This window comes from Scyliorhinus torazame, chromosome 15 (assembly GCF_047496885.1).
Source record: "Scyliorhinus torazame isolate Kashiwa2021f chromosome 15, sScyTor2.1, whole genome shotgun sequence".
Classification (NCBI taxonomy): Eukaryota; Metazoa; Chordata; class Chondrichthyes; order Carcharhiniformes; family Scyliorhinidae; genus Scyliorhinus; species Scyliorhinus torazame.
In genome coordinates this window covers 99,648,517-99,671,336 of record NC_092721.1, presented here as the reverse complement: position 1 = coordinate 99,671,336, position 22,820 = coordinate 99,648,517, and the positions used below count along the sequence as shown (strand labels likewise).

General features: G+C 47.3%; 1 protein-coding gene across 1 annotated transcript in view; it reads right to left on the bottom strand.

Annotated features, from left to right (window-relative positions):
* Window positions 1-3,715: 3,715 nt before the first annotated feature.
* Window positions 3,716-22,820, bottom strand: part of ctsc (cathepsin C) — a 41,735-nt gene continuing 22,630 nt past the window's right edge. Inside the window, exons 5-7 of the mRNA XM_072476474.1 lie at window positions 10,193-10,311; window positions 6,496-6,627; window positions 3,716-5,187 (exon numbers count right to left, since the gene is read on the bottom strand). Of these exons, the coding sequence (XP_072332575.1) occupies window positions 4,685-5,187; window positions 6,496-6,627; window positions 10,193-10,311 (754 nt within the window). The 3' untranslated portion in view covers window positions 3,716-4,684. The remainder of the gene's footprint in view (window positions 5,188-6,495; window positions 6,628-10,192; window positions 10,312-22,820) is intronic.

The following is a 22,820-nucleotide window of genomic DNA, read 5'->3' as shown; positions in this document are numbered from 1 at the left end:
CCGTAAATCACATTCATATGTTTTGGTCCTGTCCAAATCTGGAGGGGTATTGGAGGGAGGTCTTCAGGGTAATTTCAAAGGTTGTACATATGAAGCTTGAACCAGGTCCCTTGGAAGCCATATTCGGGGTATCGGATCAGCTGGGGTTGGAAGCGGGTGGGGAGACAGATGTTTTAGCCTTCGCCTCACTGATTGCCCGAAGGTGGGTCCTGTTGGGGTGGAGGTCAGTTTCTCCACCCTGTGCCCTGGCATGGCAGGGGAAATCGAGAAAATGAAGTTTGAGTTGAGGGGAACGATGGAAGGGTTCTACAATTCATGGGCGTTGTTTATAATGCGCTTTCAGGAGTTGGACGACATCGAACACTATGGGTGGGGGCTTGGACTGTGTATGTTGTTGGTGACTATGTAAGGGGTGATGGTGGATTCCTCATTTCTTTTCTTTGATGTTTGTATTTAAAATGTTGAGGGCTGTTGGGGATTGACATTGTATTTGTTACCGTTGATTGTTGTGGGTGTATATTTGGATGAAAATTTGAAAAAAGGAGAATAAAAATATATATTTTTTAAATAACTGAAGGGGAAATTAAAACATAAAAAAAGAGAACAACATCACCTTCAGGCAGAGCAAAAACAGTGACAAGTGTGAGAAGGGAGGTGGTCAATGCAGGACTGAGGGTGTTGTACCTAAATGCGTGCAGTATACGGAACAAGGTAGACGAGCGTGTTGTGCACATTGAAATTGGCAGGTACGATGTTGTGGGCATCACAGAGACGTGGCTGCAAGGGGATCAGGGCTGGGATCTAAATATACAAGGATATATGTCCTATTGTAAGGACAGGCAGATGGGCAAAGAGGACATTGTTAGTTTAAGTTAAATCGATAGCAAGGAGCGATATAGGATCAGAAGGCATAGAATGTGTGTGGGTAGAGTTGAAGAATCACAAAGGTAAAAAGACCCTGATGGGAGTTATGTACAGGCCCCCTAGCAGTAGTCAGGATGTGGGGCAGAAAATAAATCAGGAGATAGAAAAGACATGTAAGAAAGGCAATATTACAATAATCATCGGGGACTTCAATATGCAGGTGGACTGGGAAAATCAGGTTGGTAGTGGATCCCAAGGAAAGGAATTTGTGGAATATTTAAGAGATCTTTTTGGGAGCAGCTTGTGACAGAGCTGACAAGAGAATAGGCAATTCTGGACTTGGGTGATGTGTAATGAGGCAGACTTGATTAGGGAACTTGGAAGGAACCCTTAGGGAGCTGTGACCACAATATGATTGAATTTACCCTGCAGTTTGAAAGGGAAAAGCTGGAATCAGATGTAACGGTATTACAGCACGGTAGCACAAATGGATAGCACTGTGGCTTCACAGCGCCAGGGTCCCAGATTCGATTCCCCGCTGGGCCACTGTCTGTGCAGAGTCTGCACATTCTCCCCGTGTCTGCGTGGGTTTCCTCCGGATGCTCCGGTTTCCTCCCACAATCCAAAGACGTGCAGGTTAGGTGGATTGGCCATGATAAATTGCCCTTAGTGACCAAAAAGGTTGGGAGGGTAGGTATTGGGTTACAGGGATAGGGTGGAAATGAGGACTTAAGTAGGTCGGTGCAGACGCTATGGGCCGAATGGCCTCCTTCTGCACTGTATGTTCTGTGTTACAATTAAAATAAGGATAACCACAAAGACATGAGGGAGGGGCTGGCCAGAGTTCATTGGGAGGGGAGCCTATCAGGGAAGACAGCAGAACAGCAATGGCAGGAGGTTTTGGGGGTCATTCATAGTCACAGCAGAAATTCATCCCACAGAGAAGGAAATATGCTAAAGGGAGGACGAGGCATCCATGGCTGACGAGGGAAGTCAAGGACAGCATAAAAGCAAAAGAAAAAGTATATAAAAGTTACTCTGACTTCGGTCATTGGTAAGATTTGAGAGTCCATTATTAAAGATGAGATCGTGGAGTACTTGGAAGTACATGATAAAATAGGAAAGTCAACACGGTTTCATCAACGGGAGGTCATGCCTGACAAATCTGTTAGAGTTCTTTGAGGAGGTAACAAGCAAGTTAGACAAAGGAGAACCAGTGGACATGATTTATTTAGATTTCCAGAAGGCCTTTGACAAGGAGCATAGGAGACTGTTAAATGAGTTAAGAGCCCATGGTGTTCAGCTTAAGATCCTGGCATGGATAGAGGATTGGTTGACTGGCAGAAGGCAGAGAGTGGGGATAAAGGGGTATTTTTCAGGATGGCAGCCAGTGACTAGTGGTGTGCCTCAGGGGTCTGTGCTGGGACCACAACTTTTCACAATATACATTAATGATCTGGAAGAAGGAACTGAAGGCACTGTTGCTAAGTTTGCTGATGAGGGCCAGGTAGTACTGAGGAAGCAGTCGGGCTGCAGAAGGACTTGGACAGGCTAGGAGAGTGGGCAAAGAAGTGGCAGATGGTATACCATGTGGAAAGGTCGGAGGTTATGCACTTTGGAAGGAGGAGTGGAGGTAGTGACTATTTTCTAAATGGGGAAAATGCTTAGGAAATCAGAAGCACAAAGGGACTAGGGAGTCTTATTCATGATTCTCTTAAGGTTAACGTGCAGGTTTATGTCGAGAGGGCTAGAACACAAGACCAGGGATGTACTTCTGAGGCTGTATAAGACTCTGGTCAGACCCCATTTGGAGTATTGTGAGCAGTTTTGGGCCCTGTATCCAAGGAAGAATGTGCTGGCCTTGGAAAGGGTCCAGAGGAGGTTCACAAGAATGATCCCTGGAATGAAGAGCTTGTTGTAAGAGGAATGGTTAAGGACTCGGTCTGTACTCGTTGGAGTTTAGAAGGACGAGGGGGGGGATCTTATTGAAAATTACAGGATACGGTGAGGCCTGAATAGAGTGGATATGGATTGGATGTTTCCACTTGTAGGAAAAACTAGAACCAGAAGACACAATCTCAGATTAAAGGGACGATCCTTTAAAACAGAGAGGAGAAATTTCTTCCGCCAGAGGGTGGTGAATCTGTGGAACTCTGCCACGGAAGCTGTGGAGGCCAAATCACTGAGTGTCTTTAAGACAGAGATAGATAGGTTCTTGATTAATAACGGGATCAAAGGGTTACGGGGAGAATGCAGGGGAATGGGGATGAGAAAAATATCAGCCATGATTGAATGGCGGAGCAGACCCGATGGGCCGAGTGGCCTAATTCTGCTCCTATGTCTTATGTTGCTAGTGCTTTTGTTATAAATTCTCAGCTAGTGTTTAAAAGTTAATTTTATGGGGCTAATTCCTATACACTAAAACAAGCCACTGGAAAGGGAATTTACAAAATAACAAACAATTCCTATCAGAAATAAACTTGTACTAAATTTGAAGAAACGCAAGCTCCAAAATCTAATAGGGGCTACAAAGGACTTAATGGACCATTGTGCCTCTTGAAGAAGATATGCTTCCAGTGTGAAGTAGTCACACAGCATATCAGCTAATCAACCACCATATCAAACCAGGCGTAGATAGCTCAGGTCTGGAGAAAAAAAACTATCCATTATTGTTTGAGAAATTAGATTTATCCAAAAGAGATGACAGTGATAGTTTGAGGTTTCACACTCTTCAATTGAAATTTAGGCCAGGAACGGTGCAAACTCCCTGATCTGTATCCATCATGCACAGGGATAACTGGCTCGTGAAGTGTTGGGTACTCTGTTACACAGACGAACCAACACGGTTGCGAATGGTACAACGCAGTTTTATTTCAATCAACTATTTACATGGTAAACTGTTGTACTCAGCACATGGTGGATGTCTGAGTGGCTGGCAATGAGCTCTGTGCCCTGAGCCGTCTCCTGCTCGAGTGCCCAGGAAGTGTCGTGTTCCCTGTTTTGTACTGTGTATGCTCTTGTCTGTGATTGGCTGTCGCGTTGTGTGTGTTGATTGGTCCGTTGATCTGTCCATCAGTATGTATGTATGTATGTATGTGCTATGATGTTTACCTGAATATCATGACAGCTCGGACAAGTTATAGATGAAGCATGTCATTTTCAGACAATGTAAATAATTGAAGAATTATAAAACTCTTGATTTAAAAAAAAAAAGGAACTCAAATTGAAAATTCGTAAACCAAAATTTATAAAATGTTGACATTGCCAAATTTAAATCAATTGCCACTTTTCATTTTTTTAATAATAAATTCTACCAGTCAGGTGCTAACAAAATCGTATTAAAACATTCACAGCAGGGATGAAGCATTTATGAACATACAAGCAGACATAAGAGATTGTTCAGCAATTCCCTCAATTGACATTATGGAAATGATTTTTTTTCTTAAAAGCAAGAATTTCATTCAGATCCCCATATCTACACTTTATGCAGTATCAAGGAAATAACAGGTTTAAGAAACAGATTCAGAAACTACCCAATTACAAAAAGCTTTGGTATCCCAGAGCTGCTCGGCATTGCACACCCCATAAATGCCAAGACAAGTGTCACACCAAAGTATAATTACCACTGTTAATCAAATATTCTGCAGCCTTCATTTTGAGTACACAAGAACATGCAAGCAGCATAATCTCCATTTTGAATTTTAAAACATTTTTAAAGGCACATTTTATGCAAAATTCAGATTGATTCCAAGATTAAAGAAGTCAAAATTATGATTTATTTTTGAGTTTTGCATCCAGCAAGCACATTTCATTATTCTCCTTACAGTTTAGGGATTGGAGTGGCTGCTACAGCAATGCTTTCGATTGCACATTCATCACTACCTCGGAGGATTCGAAAATAGCCATTCTCTCCCCAGCTTGTTCCCCAGCTGTTCTTAACTATCCAGTAATTTTGTTTTGTTTTAGGGTCACTGCCATAGCCTATCAGCAAAACTGCATGATTAGTTAGCTCAAAAGGGTTGAAGGGATCACTTAACCCAGTGTGATAATAGATTCCTCCATGGTAATGCATAAAGTCAGGGTAAACTTCAAAGGCAACCGACACTGGACCATTTTTTACTAGCTCCAGTTTCATTGCTGCTTCGTTGCAAGCACCATAAAACCCACCCACATAATAATACTGAGAAACGTAATAATGGTAGCAGAACTTTGAAACAGTGCAAGGCGTATCTATTCCAACATAAGGAAAGCAGCGTTCTTCAACTAAACCAAAATCTTGGGCATACTTCCCAGCAATTAGATATGGAAATCCTCCATCACATCCTGGAAGAGATTAGAAACAGACAGACAATTGGATTACACATAATCGACAAACCATGTTGCTTTAAAATTAAAGTGAAATATAAACTACAACAGTGATCAGCCTCCACCCCAAGAAAGGTTACCTTAACACGAAGCAAACTTTTTTCAGCAAGAGACTAATCATTGTCATGAAACACGTCGGAATTAAACTCTGCTGAATCATATGATCTATACTGTAGGTTGTAATTATCCAGTATGAAGTTTCGTCCATTTTCACAGTGCCATTGTGGATATATTTCCTTATTTTTAAGCCCCAAAAGTTGTGTACATTAAGTGTTTGCATGCAGATACACTGAAATGAGTCACGTCAGGCAAGCCAACTGGATTGACTACTGGATGGCAGCTTATAACATCTCATATCTACATTTATTGCACACACGGACAAATTTGTCTTGCAGCAAGTAATGCACCAGAACATGCATTTAGATTTTGACCATTCAAATTTGCATGCTGATCCTGATGGAAGAGGATATGCCATAACTTGTATAATAAAATAATCTTGGACAAAGGCACTGTGGTGTTGGGTGCGATTGGTACAACGCAGTTTTATTCCAACTAGTTATTTACACATCTGACTTGGTACTCAGCACGTGGTGACTGTGTGAGTGTCTCGTTAATGAGGTCCTGGCCTTGTCCTGTCTCCAGATGGACTGGCCAGCAGGTGTTGTGTTTCTTGTCCTATACGGTGTCTGCTCTTGTCTGTGATTGGCTGTCGTGTTGTGTGCGCTAATTGGTCTGTTGGTCTGTCTATCATGATGTGTGTGTTGTGATGTGTGTTTGAATATCATGACAGGCACCATTCCACACTTGCAACAAATGATGCTATCATGTTTTGAATAAAAAGAAACAATATCATGTTTTGAATAAAAATAAACATTGTACGGGCAGCATGGTAACACAGTGGTTAGCACTGGGACTACGGTGCTGAGGACCCGGGTTCGAACCCCAGCCCTGGGTCACTCCGTGTGCAGTTTGCAGATTTTCTACGTGTCTGCGTGGGTTTCACCCACAACCCAAAGATGTGCTGGTTAGGTGGATTGGCCATGCTAAATTGCCCCTTAATTGGAAAAAAATAAATAAATAATTGGGTACTCTAAATTTATAAACAGAAAGAAACATTGCATATTTCACAACATTGCAAATTTTACAACCCAAGAACAATTAGTTGACGGCATTTTGTAACATTAGAAGACCAAATCACACCTTGCTGCCTTTGAAATGAAGCAAATTAAATATCAGTGAGCAAACAATGTTATTTTAATCAATTACCTTGAGAATAATGACTGCAGGAAACTATCTGTTGCGTGCTGAGGATTGGAGTCTGTGTGCTGTTCGTCTGAATGCGAATGCGGGCTTCAAGCATCCCCATGGAAGAGAAGGCATAGCAACTGCCACAACCGCCTGCAGTGGTTGAGAAGAGACAGATCGTTCAAGCAACAAATGCCTTAATGACTGATCAACCTTTAAAAAAAGGAACACTTACCTGATCAACCTTTAAAAAAAGGAACACTTACCACGTGCATGGAACCCTTAACTAACAACATAATTAAATATAGATTAACACGGGACTATTGGCATGGACGGGTCAAACCGAAACAAAAAGTATTTTCATTCCAAATAATTTTTTAAAAACAAAAAAAACAAAGCCACATGATTTTGCCAAGTTGAGAAATGAAAGCAGTTGAATCGAATGCTCCAAGGAATTATCTAAATGCAGATCATATAGGTTACCAATACCTGAAGCAGAGGAAATAAAATGGTTAGGCTGCAGTCGGATTTCACATTTCCAGAATACAAACCCACAGGTGAGAAACCATAATTAGCTGCAATTACCCAATTACCGTAGGTCCCCTGAAAAATCTGCTCCCCTCCCTAAGTTCATGATCTCAACATCTGCAAGGTGGAGATTTAAATACACAAGATTCAAATATTAAAAAATTAAGAAGCAATGCAATAGCCTATATTAATTCCTTGTAATATTCCAGTTTGAGACATAATCCACGAAAAAAATATGCTGGCGGGAATGTCTGGTGTTATGGCTGTAATAGTCAAAGAACTGCAGGATTACTAATTAGGAATCAAATCTCTGAAAGGCCTCTTGGTGGAAAGCAAAGTTAGGGGACATTGGAAAAGTAATTCAATTTATCCTCTCTCTTGCAAGGTTTGTTTTATTATCAAATGAACTGCCTTATTTCTTTATATCCACATTCATTCAAAGAATGAATTGGATATTTTGCTTGCCAGAACTCCCCATTGTAGCGAGAGATCGGTACGCTATTTTAAAATAGCGTCTTGACCCCCCCCCCAACAGTCCAAAAAAAAATGGGAGGGTCCACCGGCAACCCCCTCCCCCCCAACATTGGGTAACCCCAGCCCAATCGCGTCCAAATGCCACCTTGGCAGTGCCAGCCTGGCACCCTGGCAATGTCCCTGCCAACACCACCTGGGCACCATGGCAGTGCTAGGCTGGCACAAAGATGGCACTGCCAGGCCAGCAGTGCCTGGGTGCCCAGGTGGCACCAGGGTACCATCCTGCCCAAAGGGCATGCAGCTAGGGGCCTCAAATCCTCTTGGCCACCCCCACAAGTGCCGTTCTGTCTGGTCCCCATTTGTGAGGACCAGTACCAAATGGTGCTCCTCCGAGGTCCCAGAGGTGAAGGGATCGAATCCCAAGGCCAGGCACCTTGGGAATCTGCACATAGTGAGGCTTACTGCCTTGCTCTAATATGCAGATTTGCTAAAAAGTGATCCCACCCATTGTGGGCACGATTCCCCTTGCAACGTTGAATCTCGCAAGGTGTTGCGAGCCGGGGAGATCCCGGGAGCAGGGTCTCCTGGCTTTCGCTGACTACGCTGCGGCGAGATGCTTTTCTGGCACAGCGTGGCCGGAGGATCGCTCCCTAGGTCGTGCAACAATCAAGTTCCTGCATTTAGCACACCACAGCATAAATTGTGTGTGCGCCAAAACTAAAAGGGGAATAAAGTGAAGGATGTTCCCCTACTGTCAGCATCAAGCTGGTTATTCACCCATTAAATAATATTCCCCTATACTAAAATCTAGGTAATTTTGCGATGTGGACCCATTCTCATGAGAAACTGGATTGCCTCTAAAAACCATGACTGAGGTTTTTCATGTCAGTCTGGGCTGAAATCAAGCCGAGATTGAATTACTTCAATCATTGTTCAATGACATGCCACACAAAAATCTCAATTTCAATTAGCCAAGGCTAATTTTTGGACCTACCCAATTGGATAAATAAAAAGGACCATGCTCACAAATTTACCCCTTTTTACACATTGTACATGTATATTTAACTTTATAACAGAATAACTTTAAATGCAGGAATCATTTGGACAAGTATGGCACTTTCCAGTACAAAACCCATGAAAATCAGCCTTGGGGATGTAGAAAGTCGCAGATGATTGATTCCTAACACCTTTTACATTTTGTACTTAATTATGTTTTGAGCTAGTGCCAAGTAAAGAGCCACTTCTTTTTTTGCAAGAGTTGCAAATCGTTCTTTAAGCAGAAATCAAGGAAGTTGGATGAAGAAGGTCACATAGCTTGACTGGAGGGGTGGGGGTGGGGGTGGGGGGGCATTAAAGAGAAAAGGAGAAAACTCCAATTCCTAAAAGTAACCATGATAAACTGCCACCATGGCAAAGATATATGGCATGATGCTGGAAAACCCTACCAACTTTCTGTTTTTAAAAAGAGGATAAAAAAACATGCAAATGAGCTACACTGAGCCTTTTTGTCACGTCCATCAGAGTACCAATAGCCTCAACTAAAAAAAGGGGAGTCACATCCACGTAACAACATCTATGGGTAACTGGATTCACAAGCTTCAAGTCAGCAAGCGAGTCGGGTGCCAAGCTACTTCTGCAATGACTTCTATGCACACCATACACAGCCAGCCTATGGAGTTAGTCAACGGTCTCAAATTCTAATTTACCTCCTTTCAGATATTCTGTCACACTGTCTAATGGAAATAGTGCCCAAGAATGGTAAACATGCCTTCGATCTTCAGCCATCTCCACATCATTCAGCCAAAAGTAAGAGTTCTGGAATGGGCTGCTTCAATTATTTGCAGACTCAGATCCACTCACTCGTTTTCACTTGGAACAATCTTTCAGTAATTACCTTCTCCCAAAATTAGGACTTCAAAGTGAAAGCCGCTCATGGAATGATGCATAACTATACTAATGAGTTACTTACAGAGAGCTGCAGGATGCTACGCTTCTAGCTAACTGTGCATTGGTTCCCAATTGTCTGCATTGAAAGTCAACATATCTTATGGAGAATTTCTTACATTTTTTAGTTGCTGCACACATTAAAATTGTTAAATGTTAGATCCACATGGCAGCAAAGTTAGTTCTCCATGGCTTGCAAACGTTACAGCAAATGGAATTATTTTGAGGGTAGATCAGCTTTCCCCACATTCTATCAAGTAAAGAAGTTGCCTGCTTAAGTGGAGATAAAATCCCAGCACCTAGAATCAATTTATCCATGCCCTTTGAAAACAAATGGTGTCCCTCTGAAGCCCACATACCAACCCCTGGACAAAGATCCCATAGTGCTATTTTTGAAATGCTTTACTCCTTCAAGCACCAGAAACAAATGTTATATAATCTTGCTGCGGTTGCCATACATGCCCATTAATTGTCAATATAAATGCAAGTTTAACTTTCATCAACCACATTCAGAGCCTTCCCGTCTAAATAGGGGAAATTGCAGTGCCCTTTTCCTGGTCTAGTGCTTATAAACCTCAGTATAGTTTTTGGTGAAACATTGGAGCTCGCTAGGGAATATGCTGATCGTGATCCATCTTTTCCAGTTGGCAATGGGTTCAAGCCACATTTTGAAATATTGTACCTTATAAGCAATTGGGCATTTCAGACTTTTTAAAAGAAGATTTAATATTAACATATAACAGAGGTAATTTTTCAAGTAGAACGACTGTACCTTGATTCCGTACAGGGCTAACATAATTCACTCCAGCAACATTTCTCCAGTCCCATGATTCTGGCAAAGACATTGCAAGCTTCTGTACCTCCTCTGACGCCAGCATAGGTCTTGGACGTCTATTAAAAAACATCTCATTACTATTCAGCAATTTCGAATTAAAGCGCCCTGCTTTACTCCCTACTTAGAATTCAACGTCATTTAATTGGAATCATAATTTTATGCCCAAGGTAAATACTATTGTAATTATCTTAACCCAAACACAATGATGTAAATTATTTTTCCTGAAAGAAAATGACACTAGGAGTGGTCAACTCTTAAATGCCCTCTGAAATGGCCTAGCAAACCACTCAGTTGCATCAAAAATGAAACCAGACAGACCATCCAGCACCTACTTACTGGAAACAACAGCAAACCCAGCCCGGTTGACCTTGCAAATTTGTCCTTACTAACATCGGTGGGGCTTGTGCCAAAACTGTCTCAGGCTAGTCAAGCATTGTCTGTAAGGTATGATTTAAAAAAAATAAAATTAGAGCACCCAATTCATTTTTTCCAATTAAGGGACAATTTAGCGTGTCCAATTCACCTGCCCTGCACATCTTTTGTGTTGTGGGGGAGAAACTCACGCAAACACGGGGAGAATGTGCAAACTCCACACGGACAGTGACCCAGAGCCGGGATCGAACCTGGGGCCTTGGCGCCGTGAGACTGCATTCTGTGAGTATGATAATGCCCTAGACGAGTATGATAATGCCCTAGACAACACTGTATATGATCAGGAAGGGGTTGCCCTGGTAGTCCTCTGCATCCACTCCGGATCCCAAGACATCTCACGGTATCAGGTCAAACATGGGCAAATTAAACTGCCATTAATTACCACACACCACCCCATCCCCTCAGCTGATCGGTACTCCCTCATGTTGAAAAACGTTTGGAGGAAGCATTGAAGGTGGCAAGGGCACAGAATGAAGCTTATACATTCTAAAACTAGACATCTCTGAAGTGCTCCTTCCTATGCAATGTACAGAGTAGAATGTCCATCACCAAGAGTGGCTCGGTGGCATGACTACCCACCGATCTGGTCAAATCCGAACAGTCAAAGCTGCTAGACTGGAACTGCGACAGGTGGGGAGGGAACCAAGAGGGAAAAGCATACTTTACCTCACCCTCACCAGCTTGCCTGCCACAAATGCATCCATCCATGACAGTATGAATAGGAGTGACCACAACACAGTCCTTCGTTTCCACATGGAGAACACCATCCATTGAGCTGTGCAGCACGGCCAATGTACTAATGGAATAGCTCCAATGACAGCAGTTAGAGATCATCCAGGACAAAGCAGATTGCTTGATTGGCACTGCTTCCACATTCACTGACACACAGTGGATGCAGTGTGTAGGTTCTACACTATACACTGCAGGAACTCACCAAGATTCCTTCGGCAGCACCTTCCAACCCGAAGACCACTACCATCTAGAAGGACTAGTGCAGCAGGTACATCACCACCTGGAAGTTCTCCTCCAAGCCACTCCCCATTCTCACTTTGAAATATCTCAATGTTTCTTCACTGGTCATCCTGGAACTCCCTGATCATGTTGGAACGCCCCAACAGCTCTGTGGGTGTACCTACACCACACTGCCCCAGGGCTCAAGAAAGCAACTCACCACATCTAAACGGCAATTAAGGATAGGCAGTAAATGCTGGCCTAGCCGGCAAAGCCCAATCCCTGAATGAATGGTAGGGAGCATCTTGGAACACGGAAAAGAGGAATCATACAACAGTCAAGGTTAAATATAGGAACCAACAGCTTAGGAAGGAGCACTTCAGAAGAGGTCAAGGTTTAGAATTAAGGATCTAAATTTAAAGACAAAACAGGCAGTTAGAATACAGTAGGAGACTAAATTGCTAGGCATTAGGACACTAGTCCAGTGCTGTGATTAAGAGTCTTGAAAAAGAAGCCTAGAAAAAGGAGAGCAGTCAGTCATGGTCCATTTCTCAGTCAGGTATAAGAAAGATAGGTCTGAAGTCCAGCAACTGAATTTCAAAATCAGCCTTAGATGCAGACATCCAAGAGTGGTATTCGCTCCTCCAGCCATCTGCTGGAATAGGCATGGTTAGGAAATTCAATATGACTGTTATGACTCCCTCAGAGGTCACTGGGTATGCACCATTCGGATGCCCGTGATCACCACGGAGCATAAACTAGTCCAGTAAAACAAGGGGGAACCTCATTGTATTTAAACCACGACAGTGACACTAGGGGGCGAGGAGAGTTAGCTGTGTATATCGAATAAACCTATGCTCAGTACATCCTATCATATGTTCCTGTGTCTCTTTGTTAGATTCTACACTGGCAACGAGGCTGAAGTGGAGCTACCGCCGGCACTGCATCACAGGACCACTTAGTCAAGGCCTTTACTCCAGTGACAAGATTCCCCAGGTGAAATTCCCAGGGATCTTTGCCAAAGATTGAGGCACCATTAACGGGTCTGTGTGATTATGCAGATGATTACAAGGTGACAGTGAACAGTGTCTCCAGCCTAGACCGCTACCCGGTTCCACACAGAGGACCTTTGTGCCAAGCTCAGTGGAGGAAAGAGGTTTACAGTTGGTCTGGACCCTTGTTCCAGGCATTTTTTTTACCATTAATACCCACAGGGGGATGTACAAGTACACCAGGTTGCTATTCGGTGTTTCATCAGCTTGCAAGAGAACGCCCGGCGGGTCTACCCATAGTGGCCCTGTATATGGACGACGTCCTTATTATTGGGGCCTCCGACAAGGACAAGGAACATTTGGCTGCGGTCCTCCGGCGGTTTGAGTAGGCCGGTGTCAGCCTCCAAAGAGGAAAGTGCTCTTCAGTGAACCTCACCCACCCCCCCCCCCCCACCCTCGAGATCAGCTACTTGGAGGTATTGGGTAGACAGAAATGGCCTACACCTGGTGAAAGACAAGGTGCAAGCTATCAAGCAGGCACCCATCCCAGGAGATCAGACAGAGTTGCGCTCCTTCTTAGGATTAGTCAAGTACGATGGGAAGTTTATCCCAAACTTGGCAACACTGCTCAGCCCACCTCACCGATATTTGAAGGGGACCCCTTGGGAGTAGGCCCCTCCACAAGGCATTCAGAGGTGAAACGGAAACTGCCCTCTGAGAAGCTACGCACCCACTTTGACCCTGCCAAGCCACTTCTGTTAACATGTGACACTTTGCCTTACGAGTTGGGGGCTCTCCTCACACACTGCTCCCACGATGGATCGGAATGATCCATAGCATTCGCATCCCGAACGCTTGCCGCGCAGAGCGCGATTACACCCAAATTGAGAAGGAAGGCCTGACAGAATATTGGAGGAATGGCAACATTAGTGAAGGGATTCACAAATTCCACCAGGTACGTCTAACACTGGCGTTCATGGTCTACACCGCCAACAAGCCACCCCCTTATTTTATTATCATAATTAATTATTATTATAAAAAGAGGATCGCGTGATTACCCGATCACGTCGGCCAAGGTCCAACAGTGGACTTTCCTATTAGACACGTTCATGGGATGTGGGTGTCGCAGGCTGGGCCACATTTATTGCCCATCCCTAATTGCCCACAAGGGGGCAGTTCAGAGTTAACCACATTGCTGTGGGTCGAGAGTCACATGTAGGACAGACCAGGTAAGGATAGCAGATTTCCTACCCTAAAAGGACAAGAGTAAACCAGATGGGTTTTTACGACAATCGATAATGTTTTCATGGTCATAATTAGACTTTTAATTCTGATTTTTATTGAATTGAGATTTCACCATCTGCAGTGGCAGGATTCGAACCCAGGTCCCCAGACCATTACCCTGGGTTTCTGGTTTACTAATCTAGTGACAATACCACAACGCCATCATCTCCTCATGGAACACTGCCCTGGCACAAGGATACCACATGCCAACACATTGAGGCGCCTCACCCTCTCCAAGATACCGCCAGCACCCTCATCGCCAAGAATAGTCACCACACCAGTCAGTCACGGCGCTGGCATCAAGAAACGGACCCAACCAAATCCACAGTTATCCAGAGTCCATCACATCATCTTTTCAGACTTTGCCCGATGGCCCGCCAGCCGATACAACAACAACAAAAAAAAAAAAAAAAAGAGCTCAGTGTCTTACTCTGGGGAATGTGAACGTGAACGGAACACAGATGAAATCAATGGATGTGGATGTTTCAGGACTTTGTAGGCCGGGGGAAAGAGAGAAGAGAGAATCTTAGATGACCCCTTCGGAGGTCACTGGTTATGCACCATCTGGGTCCCCGTGACCACCTGTAAAACAGGGCAGGGTTTCCCGTTAACAAGGGGGAGCCTCATTGTATTTAAATCCCGACCTGGATGCAGGTCAGAGAGGGTGAGCAGAGTTGGATGTGCATAAATGAATAAACGGGTGTTTATTACATCCTATCGTGCATTCCAATGCGTCTCTTTGTTGGATTCTACAATGACTATAGTAGTAGTGACATGAAGATGGTTTATGTTTTATGGGCACTGGCACCTGTTCTGGGGAAGATGGCAGTGAAACCTAAACAGGAAACGGTAGAAGAAACAGTGAAGGGTAATTTAAATTAGACAGGAAGGGTTGGGAGAAAAGGGTGAAGTAAAAGCAGTAAAAAAGGTAGAATAGAGGAGATAGATGTACAGAAGTTATCATACAGAAGCAATAAAGGAACAAAACTCTTAACTGACCCGTTAAGCACAAAAGGAATAACTTGACCGAACAAGGGAAAATTAGCTGTTTTAAAAGAAAAAGAGGAGGTTGAGGGGCGGGATTCTCCGACCCCCCGCCGGGTCGGAGAATAGCCGGGGGGGGGGTTGGAGAATAGCCGGGGGGGGGGAAAGAAGAGGAGGGGGGGTGGGGGCGGCGTGAATCCCGCCCCCGCCAGCTTCTCAGTCACCAGAGATTAGGCAGGGGCGGTCGGCGGCCTCCCCCGGTGATTCTCCGGCCCGCAATGGGCCGAAGTCCCACTGCTTCTATGCCAGTCCCACTGGCGTAAATTAAACCAGGTCCCTTACCGGCGGGTTCTGGCGGCGCGGGCGGGCTCTGGGGTCCGGGGGGGGGGGGGGGGGGGGGGGTGGCGATCTGGTCCCTGGGGATGCCCCCACAGTGACCTGGCCCGCGATCGGGGCCCACCCATCCGCGGGCGGGCCTGTGCCGTGCGGGCACTCTTTTCCTACGCACCGACCATCAGCCTCCGCCATGGCAGACGCGTAGGTGAACCCCCCCCCCCCCCGTGCATGCGCGGGGATGACGTCAGCAGCCGCTGACGCTCCCGCGCATGCGTGGACTTGCGCCGGCCGTCGGAGTCCCTTTGGCCCCGGCTGGCGTGGCGCCAAAGGCCTTCCAAGCCAGCCAACGGGGCGCCAACCACTCCGGGGCTGGCCTCGCCCTAAAGGTGCAGGCCTAACCCCTAAAGGTGCGGAGGATTTCGCACCTGTGGGGCGGCCCGACGCCGGAGTGGTTCACGCCACTCCGTCCCGCTGGGACCCCCCGCCCCGCTGGGTACGGGAGAATCCCGCCCCATATATTGCAATGATCAGTGGGAATTAAACTAGAAAATTAGTGACTTCCCATTGCGGCTATGCGGAGCTAAGCCGCACGATTCGGCAGCTCCCGCTATTACGGACTTTCGGGCTCATTGGAGGAGCCCCAACGGAATTTTTTCGAAGGCAACCCGTGGGGAAGGGAAGAGAGAGGTCCCCCTCCAACCTTTATGGACCAGACCAGAAGTGCAACGGTCAAAAAAGCGGCATTGGAACAGCGGGAGAAGCGAGGGAAAGAAATCAAAATGGCTGCAGCCGGGGACAAAGCGGAGCGTGGGCCGGAGCTGCAGGAATTCATCAAGCGCTGCTTCGAGGAGCTGCGCAAGGAGATGCTGGCGCCTATGCTGGCGGTAATTGAAGGACTAGGGATAACCCAAAAGCCCACGAGGTGAAGATCCAGGAGGTACAGAAAAGAGTGAGTGAGAATGAGGACGAGCTCTTGGGCCTGGCGGTGAGAGTGGAGCAGCACGAGGCGCTACACAAGAGGTGGGCGGGAAGACCTGGAGAGCAGGTCGAGGAGAAAGAATCTGCGGATCCTGGCTCTCCCAGAAGGAGTGGACGGGGCCGATGCCATGGCATACGCGGGCACGATGATCAGGGCGATGATGGGTGCGGAGGCCCCTTAGAGGTCGCTGGAGCTGGACGGGGCACACCGGGTGCTGGCGAGGAAGCCCAAGGCAAATGAGCCGCCATGGGCGATGGTGGTGAGATTTCACCGGTTCACGGACAGAGAGAGGGTCCTGAAATGGGCCAAGAAGGAGCGGAGCAGTAAGTGGGACAATGCAGAGATCCGAATATACCCGGACTGGAGCACGGAGGTTGCAAAGCGTAGAGCAGGTTTCCACCGGGCCAAAGCAGTGTTGCACCGGAAAGGAGTGAAATTCAGAATGCTGCAGCCAGCGCGACTGTGTGTCACATACAAGGACCAACACTATTACTTTGAAACGCCTGAAGAGGCGTGGACCTTCTTACAAACTGAAAAGTTGGACTCTAACTGAGGGTTTGTGAGGGTGGGGGGGGATGTTTGAGGGTTGATGTGTGATGGTTGTTGTATATAGGGGGTCAGTCACGCGCAGGAAATGTTACATGGGCTGGGGGAGAGAGACAAGGCCGCAACAGGAGCTGCGCCAGAGGGGGCGGGGCAGGCTCTGGAAAGCGTGTTTTTTTTTTACCGCGCGCGGGGAGAAAGGCGGGAAGGGGAACGAAGGGACGTATATTGATTGGGAGACTCCCACACGGGGAGGTCAAAGGGATGGCGGGGGAAGCCGGGGTCAGCAGGTGTCAGCTGACTTACGGGAGTGATATGGGGGGAGCAAAAAAGCTAGACGGGGTCTAGCAGGGGGAGGGGGAGGAGGGGGGGGGGGGGGGGGGTTGTTGCTGCACTGGCCGAAAGGGAATGGGGCACAGAAGAGGTGGTCGGGACGGGGGTCCCCCGGCTGGGGAACTGGAGGGCGAGGGAGACGTGGGCACAGGACTGGCCCAGAAAAGGAGATGGCTAGTCGGCGGAGGGGATGGGGGGTGAGAGCCCCTCCAATCCGGCTGCTAACGTGGAACGCGAGGGGCCTGAATGGGCCGGTGAAGAGGGCTCGAGTGTTTACGCACTTAAAGGGACTGAAGGCAGACGTGGTTATGCTTCAAGAGACACACCTGAAGGTGGCGGACCAGGTCAGGTTAAGAAAGGGATGTGTAGGACAGGTATTTCACTCGGGTCTGGACGCGAAGAATAGAGGGGTGGCAATATTGGTGGGAAAGCGTGTGTCATTTGAGGCCAAGACTATCGTAGTGGATAATGGAGGGAGATATGTGATGGCGAGTGGTAGGTTGCAAGGGACGTGGGTGATGTTGGTAAATGTATACGCCCCGAACTGGGATGATGCTGGATTCATGAAGCGCATGTTGGGGCGCATTCCGGACCTGGAGGTAGGGGGCCTGATAATGGGAGGGGACTTCAATACAGTGTTGGACCCAGCACTGGACCGCTCCAGATCAAGGACTGGAAAGAGGCTGGCGGCAGCCAAGGTGCTTAGGGGGTTTATGGATCAGATGGGGGGAGTGGACCCATGGAGGTTTGCAAGACCGCAGGCCAGGGAATTTTCTTTCTTCTCCCATGTGCACAAAGCCTACTCCCGGATAGATTTTTTTGTTCTGGGCAGGGCGCTCATCCCGAGGGTGGAGGGGACGGAGTATCCAGCCATAGCCGTTTCGGATCACGCCCCGCACTGGGTGAAACTGGGGCTGGGAGAGGAGAGGGACCAACGCCCGTTGTGGCGGCTGGATGTGGGACTGCTGGCAGATGAGGTGGTGTGTGGGAAGGTGAGGGGGTGTATAGAAAGGTACTTGGAGGCCAACGACAACGGGGAGGTGCGGGTGGGTGTGGTATGGGAGGCGTTGAAGGCGGTGATCAGGGGAGAGCTAATCTCCATCAGGGCTCATAGGGAGAAGACAGAGGGCATGGAAAGGGAGAGGTTAGTGTGGGAGATTTTGAGAGTGGACAGGAGATACGCAGAGGCCCCGGAGGAGAGATTACTTGGGGAAAGACGACGGCTCCAGATGGAGTTTGGCCTGTTGACCACAGGGAAGGCGGAGACACAGTGGAGCAAGGCGCAGGGGGCGACCTACGAGTATGGGGAAAAGGCTAGTCAGATGCTGGCACACCAGCTCCGTAAGAGGACTGCAGCAAGGGAAATAGGGGGAGTCAAAGATGGAAGGGGAGCCATGGTTCGGAGTGCGACGAAAATAAATGAGGTATTCAAGGCCTTTTATGAAGAGCTGTACAGATCCCAGCCCCCAGCGGGGGAAGAGTGGATGAGACGATTCCTAGGCCAACTGAGATTCCCGAGGGTGGAGGAGCAAGAGGTGGCTGGTTTGGGGGCACCAATTGGGTTGGAGGAGCTGAGCAAAGCTTTGGGGAGTATGCAGGCAGGAAAGGCCCCGGGACCGGACGGGTTCCCGGTGGAGTTCTACAGGAAGTACGTAGACCTGTTAGCCCCGCTACTAGTGAGGACCTTTAATGAGGCAAGAGAGGAGGGGACCCTGCCCCCAACAATGTCGGAAGCGACAATTTCTTTGATCCTAAAGCGGGATAAGGACCCACTGCAATGTGGATCGTACAGGCCGATCTCGCTCCTCAATGTGGATGCCAAGTTGTTGGCAAAAGTGCTGGCCACGAGGATCGAGGACTGTGTCCCGGGGGTGATCCACGAGGACCAGACGGGATTCGTAATGGACAGGCAATTAAACACTAATGTGCGGCAGCTATGGATGCGGAGAAGGTCTTTGACCGAGTAGAGTGGGAGTACCTCTGGGAGGTGCTGCGTAGGTTTGGGTTCGGGGGAGGGTTTATCAGTTGGGTTATGCTCCTTTACAGAGCCCCAGTGGCGAGTGCAGTGACAAACCGGCGGAGGTCGGAGTACTTTCGGCTGTACCGAGGAACGAGGCAGGGATGCCCCCTGTTGTTCGCATTGGCGATCGAACCCTTGGCCATGTCATTGAGGGAGTCTAATGAATGGAGGGAGGTGGTCCGAGGGGGAGAAGAGCATCGGGTGTCGCGATATGCGGATGACCTGTTGTTGTACGTGGCGGATCCAGTGGAGGGGATGGTGGAGGTCATGCAGACTCTAAGGGAGTTTGGGGAGTTTTCGGGCTATAAGCTCAATGTAGGGAAGAGTGAGCTCTTTGTATTACAGGCAGGGGACCAAGAAAGAGGGATAGGAGACCTACCGCTGAGGGCGGAGGGAAGCTTTCGGTATCTGGGGATCCAGATAGCCAGGAGTTGGGGGGCCCTACATAAACTGAATCTGACAAGTTTGGTGGAGCAAATGGAGGAGGACTTCAAAAGATGGGACATGTTACCGCTCTCGCTGGCGGGTAGAGTGCAGTCGGTCAAAATGGTGGTCCTCCCGAGGTTTCTGTTTGTGTTTCAGTGCATTCCCATCGTGATCACCAAGGCCTTTTTCAAGAGAGTAGGTAGGAGTATAATGGGGTTTGTGTGGGCGAATAGGACCCCAAGGGTAAGGAGAGCGTTCCTGGAACGAAGTAGGGACCGAGGAGGGTTGGCGCTGCCAAACCTAGGGAGCTACTACTGGGCAGTAAATGTGGCGATGATCCGCAAGTGGGTGATGGAGGGAGAGGGGGCGGCATGGAAGAGGATGGAGATGGCGTCCTGTAAAGGAACAAGCCTGGGGGCGTTGGTGACGGCACCGCTGCCGCTCTCGCCGACAAGGTACACCACGAGTCCAGTGGTGGCGGCAACGCTAAGGATCTGGGGCCAGTGGAGACGGCATAGGGGTGCAATGGGAGCCTCGGTGTGGTGGGGTAACCACCGGTTTGTCCCGGGAGGGATGGACGGGGGGGTTCCAGAGCTGGCATTGGGCTGGGGGAGGAGATTGAGGAAGGTCTGTGGGCTGATGCCCTAGGTAGGGTTAATTCCTCCTCCTCGTGTGCCAGGCTCAGCCTGATACAATTTAAGGTGGTCCACAGAGCGTACTTGACGGGGGCGAGGTTGAGTAGGTTCTTTGGGGTAGAGGACAGATGTGGAAGGCGCTCAGGGAGCCCGGCGAACCATGTCCACATGTTTTGGTCATGCCTGGCACTGGACGGGTTCTGGAGAAGAGTGGCGGGAGCAATATCTCAGGTGGTGAAAGTCCGGGTCAAGCCAAGCTGGGGGCTAGCAATATTTGGAGTAGACGACGAGCCAGGAGCGCAGGAGGCGAAAGAGGCCAGCATTCTGGCCTTTGCGTCCCTAGTAGCCCGGCGACGGATCTTGCTAATGTGGAAGGAGGCAAAGCCCCCTAGAGTGGGGGGGGGGGGGGGGGGGGGGGGGGGGGGGGGGGGATGAGCAAGAGATAACATGAAGGGTTGGGGAAACTGGCACGCGCGGGAGAAAGCCAGTGTACAAAGCTACGTAAATATACCATTTTGCCATGTATATATCTTGCTCAGTGCAAAGGGAGAAAAATCGTGTTTAAAAAACTTTAATAAATATATATATATTTTTTTTTAAACTAGAAAATTATTGTCAGTAAATCTATATCACCCTAGTGATATTATGGTTTCCAAATTAAGTGGGTGTGGAAAACAAACATATAAGGCTATACATTATAATTGTGACTAAGCTTCCAGAACATTTTAATTGGCTGCATAGCATTTCGGAAAGTCCCGAGGTAGTGAAATACAAGTCTATCTTTACAATACTTTTGGAAGGGGACAGAATATTGGAGGAATGGCAACATTAGTGAAGAGAGAGAGACCTGGAGAGGGGAAGAGGTTAACTAAGGGTTAGGCAGAAAACAATGAGAGACTGGTTTCCCCCACAAAAAAATAATAGTTATATGCTGGGTTGGACCCACAGACCCCTGCAATTTGGAAAATGGAAGATTAATTTTATGCAAGAGAGCATGGAGGAGAGTAAAAATATCATAGGGATTTAAATTATCCAATGACTGAGATAAGGAGGGAGTAAACAGAGATGGGAACAAAACTTCTAAGAGCTCTTCCTCAAGCAGCAGATTTGTATTCCTACAATGTCAGTAAATGCAAAGTGGTACATTTTGGTGAAAGATAAAACACTTTGAATGAGGGAAAGCTGGGTATTGTGGAACAGAAGAGGGAATTAGGGGCTTATGTTTGCAACACATTAATGCCCAAGTAGAAAGACACAAAAGACGATAGAAAAGCTAACAAGAATAGTGGGCTTTATGGTGAAAAATAGGGTATAAAAGTGAACTTATAATAGGTATTGCTGAAAAAAAGGGAAGCTGTCAAAGTTTTGGTTCTTCCACTCATCAGAACAGAAGCAAGAATGCTAAATTTCCAAAGGGGGCAACAATCTATACTGCATGAGAAAAGGATGCGTTTTTTTTTGGCAAGTTGATTGGTCAGTCAAGGCTTTGCAATGGCAAATGCACCAATCATTGTACCCAGTCATTTGTTTAATTCAAAAAGACACAATGCCTGGCTATGCTCCCACATATGAATAGATGTAGATTCCAGCAAACACGCTCCAAACAAGATTCGATGTAGGAGAGTTAGTGCAAAGAAGATTTGTTGTAGTGCACAGGTTTTTTTTTATTAATAGGAGAGTTGTTTAATGTCTGAAACAGAGACCACTTCAATATGCAAGAATATTGTCCACTGAAGGAAAGGAGATAAGAATATTTGTACAGAGTAGAGAGAGTGAGCTAGAACTAATACTGATCAATACATTGGTTGGCCCATCTAGCCTGTTTCCATGTTGCCATTTTATGCCACATGGAACAATTTTAAGAATTCATTCACCGGATGGGGGCATCGCTGGCTAGGCCAGCATTTATTGCCCATCCCCAATTGCCCTCTACAGGCTGGTGGTGAGCCGTCTTCTCGAATTGTTGCAGTTTGAGGTGTAGGTACACCCACTGAGCTGTTAAGGGAGGGTGTTCCAGTATTTTGATCCAGCAATGGTGAAGGAGTGGCGATATATTTCCAAGTCAGGGTGGTGAGTAACTGGAGGGGAACCGCCAGGTGGTGGGTGTCAATTGCCCTTCGACATGACAACGGTAATGGGTTTGGAAGCTGCTGTCGAAGGAGCCTTGGTGAGTTCCTGCAGGGCATCTTTAACATACACTGCTGCCACCTTTCACGTCAGTGGTGGGGGGAATGAATGCCAAATTAAGGTGCACCTTGGATGGTATCAAGCTCGGGTGTTGCTGGAGTTGCACTCATTTATGAAAAGGAGTGTTTTCTATCACACTCCCTTGTAGATGCAGCTCCCTCCAACCATAGTGTCTGACCACCCCCACCTCCGATTCTCTTTCCACCCGCCCCCGACTACCAAATCCTAGCCACTTACCTGCTCTCTGGCCTACCTTCTCTCTCACTTATCAATTTCAATGGATGTTTAAATTTATCTGTTGCAGCAGCTAGTGCAGTAAAAAAAAAAGGGAGCATGTCCTTCTTCAATCTGACTCTGCTGGCCTGGAGTGCAGGGGCTCAAATTGCTGCGATGCCTGGATCGTTCCTGGCACGAGACAGAAGGTTGGGCGAGACAGGCACGGCAATAATTCTACATAGTAATT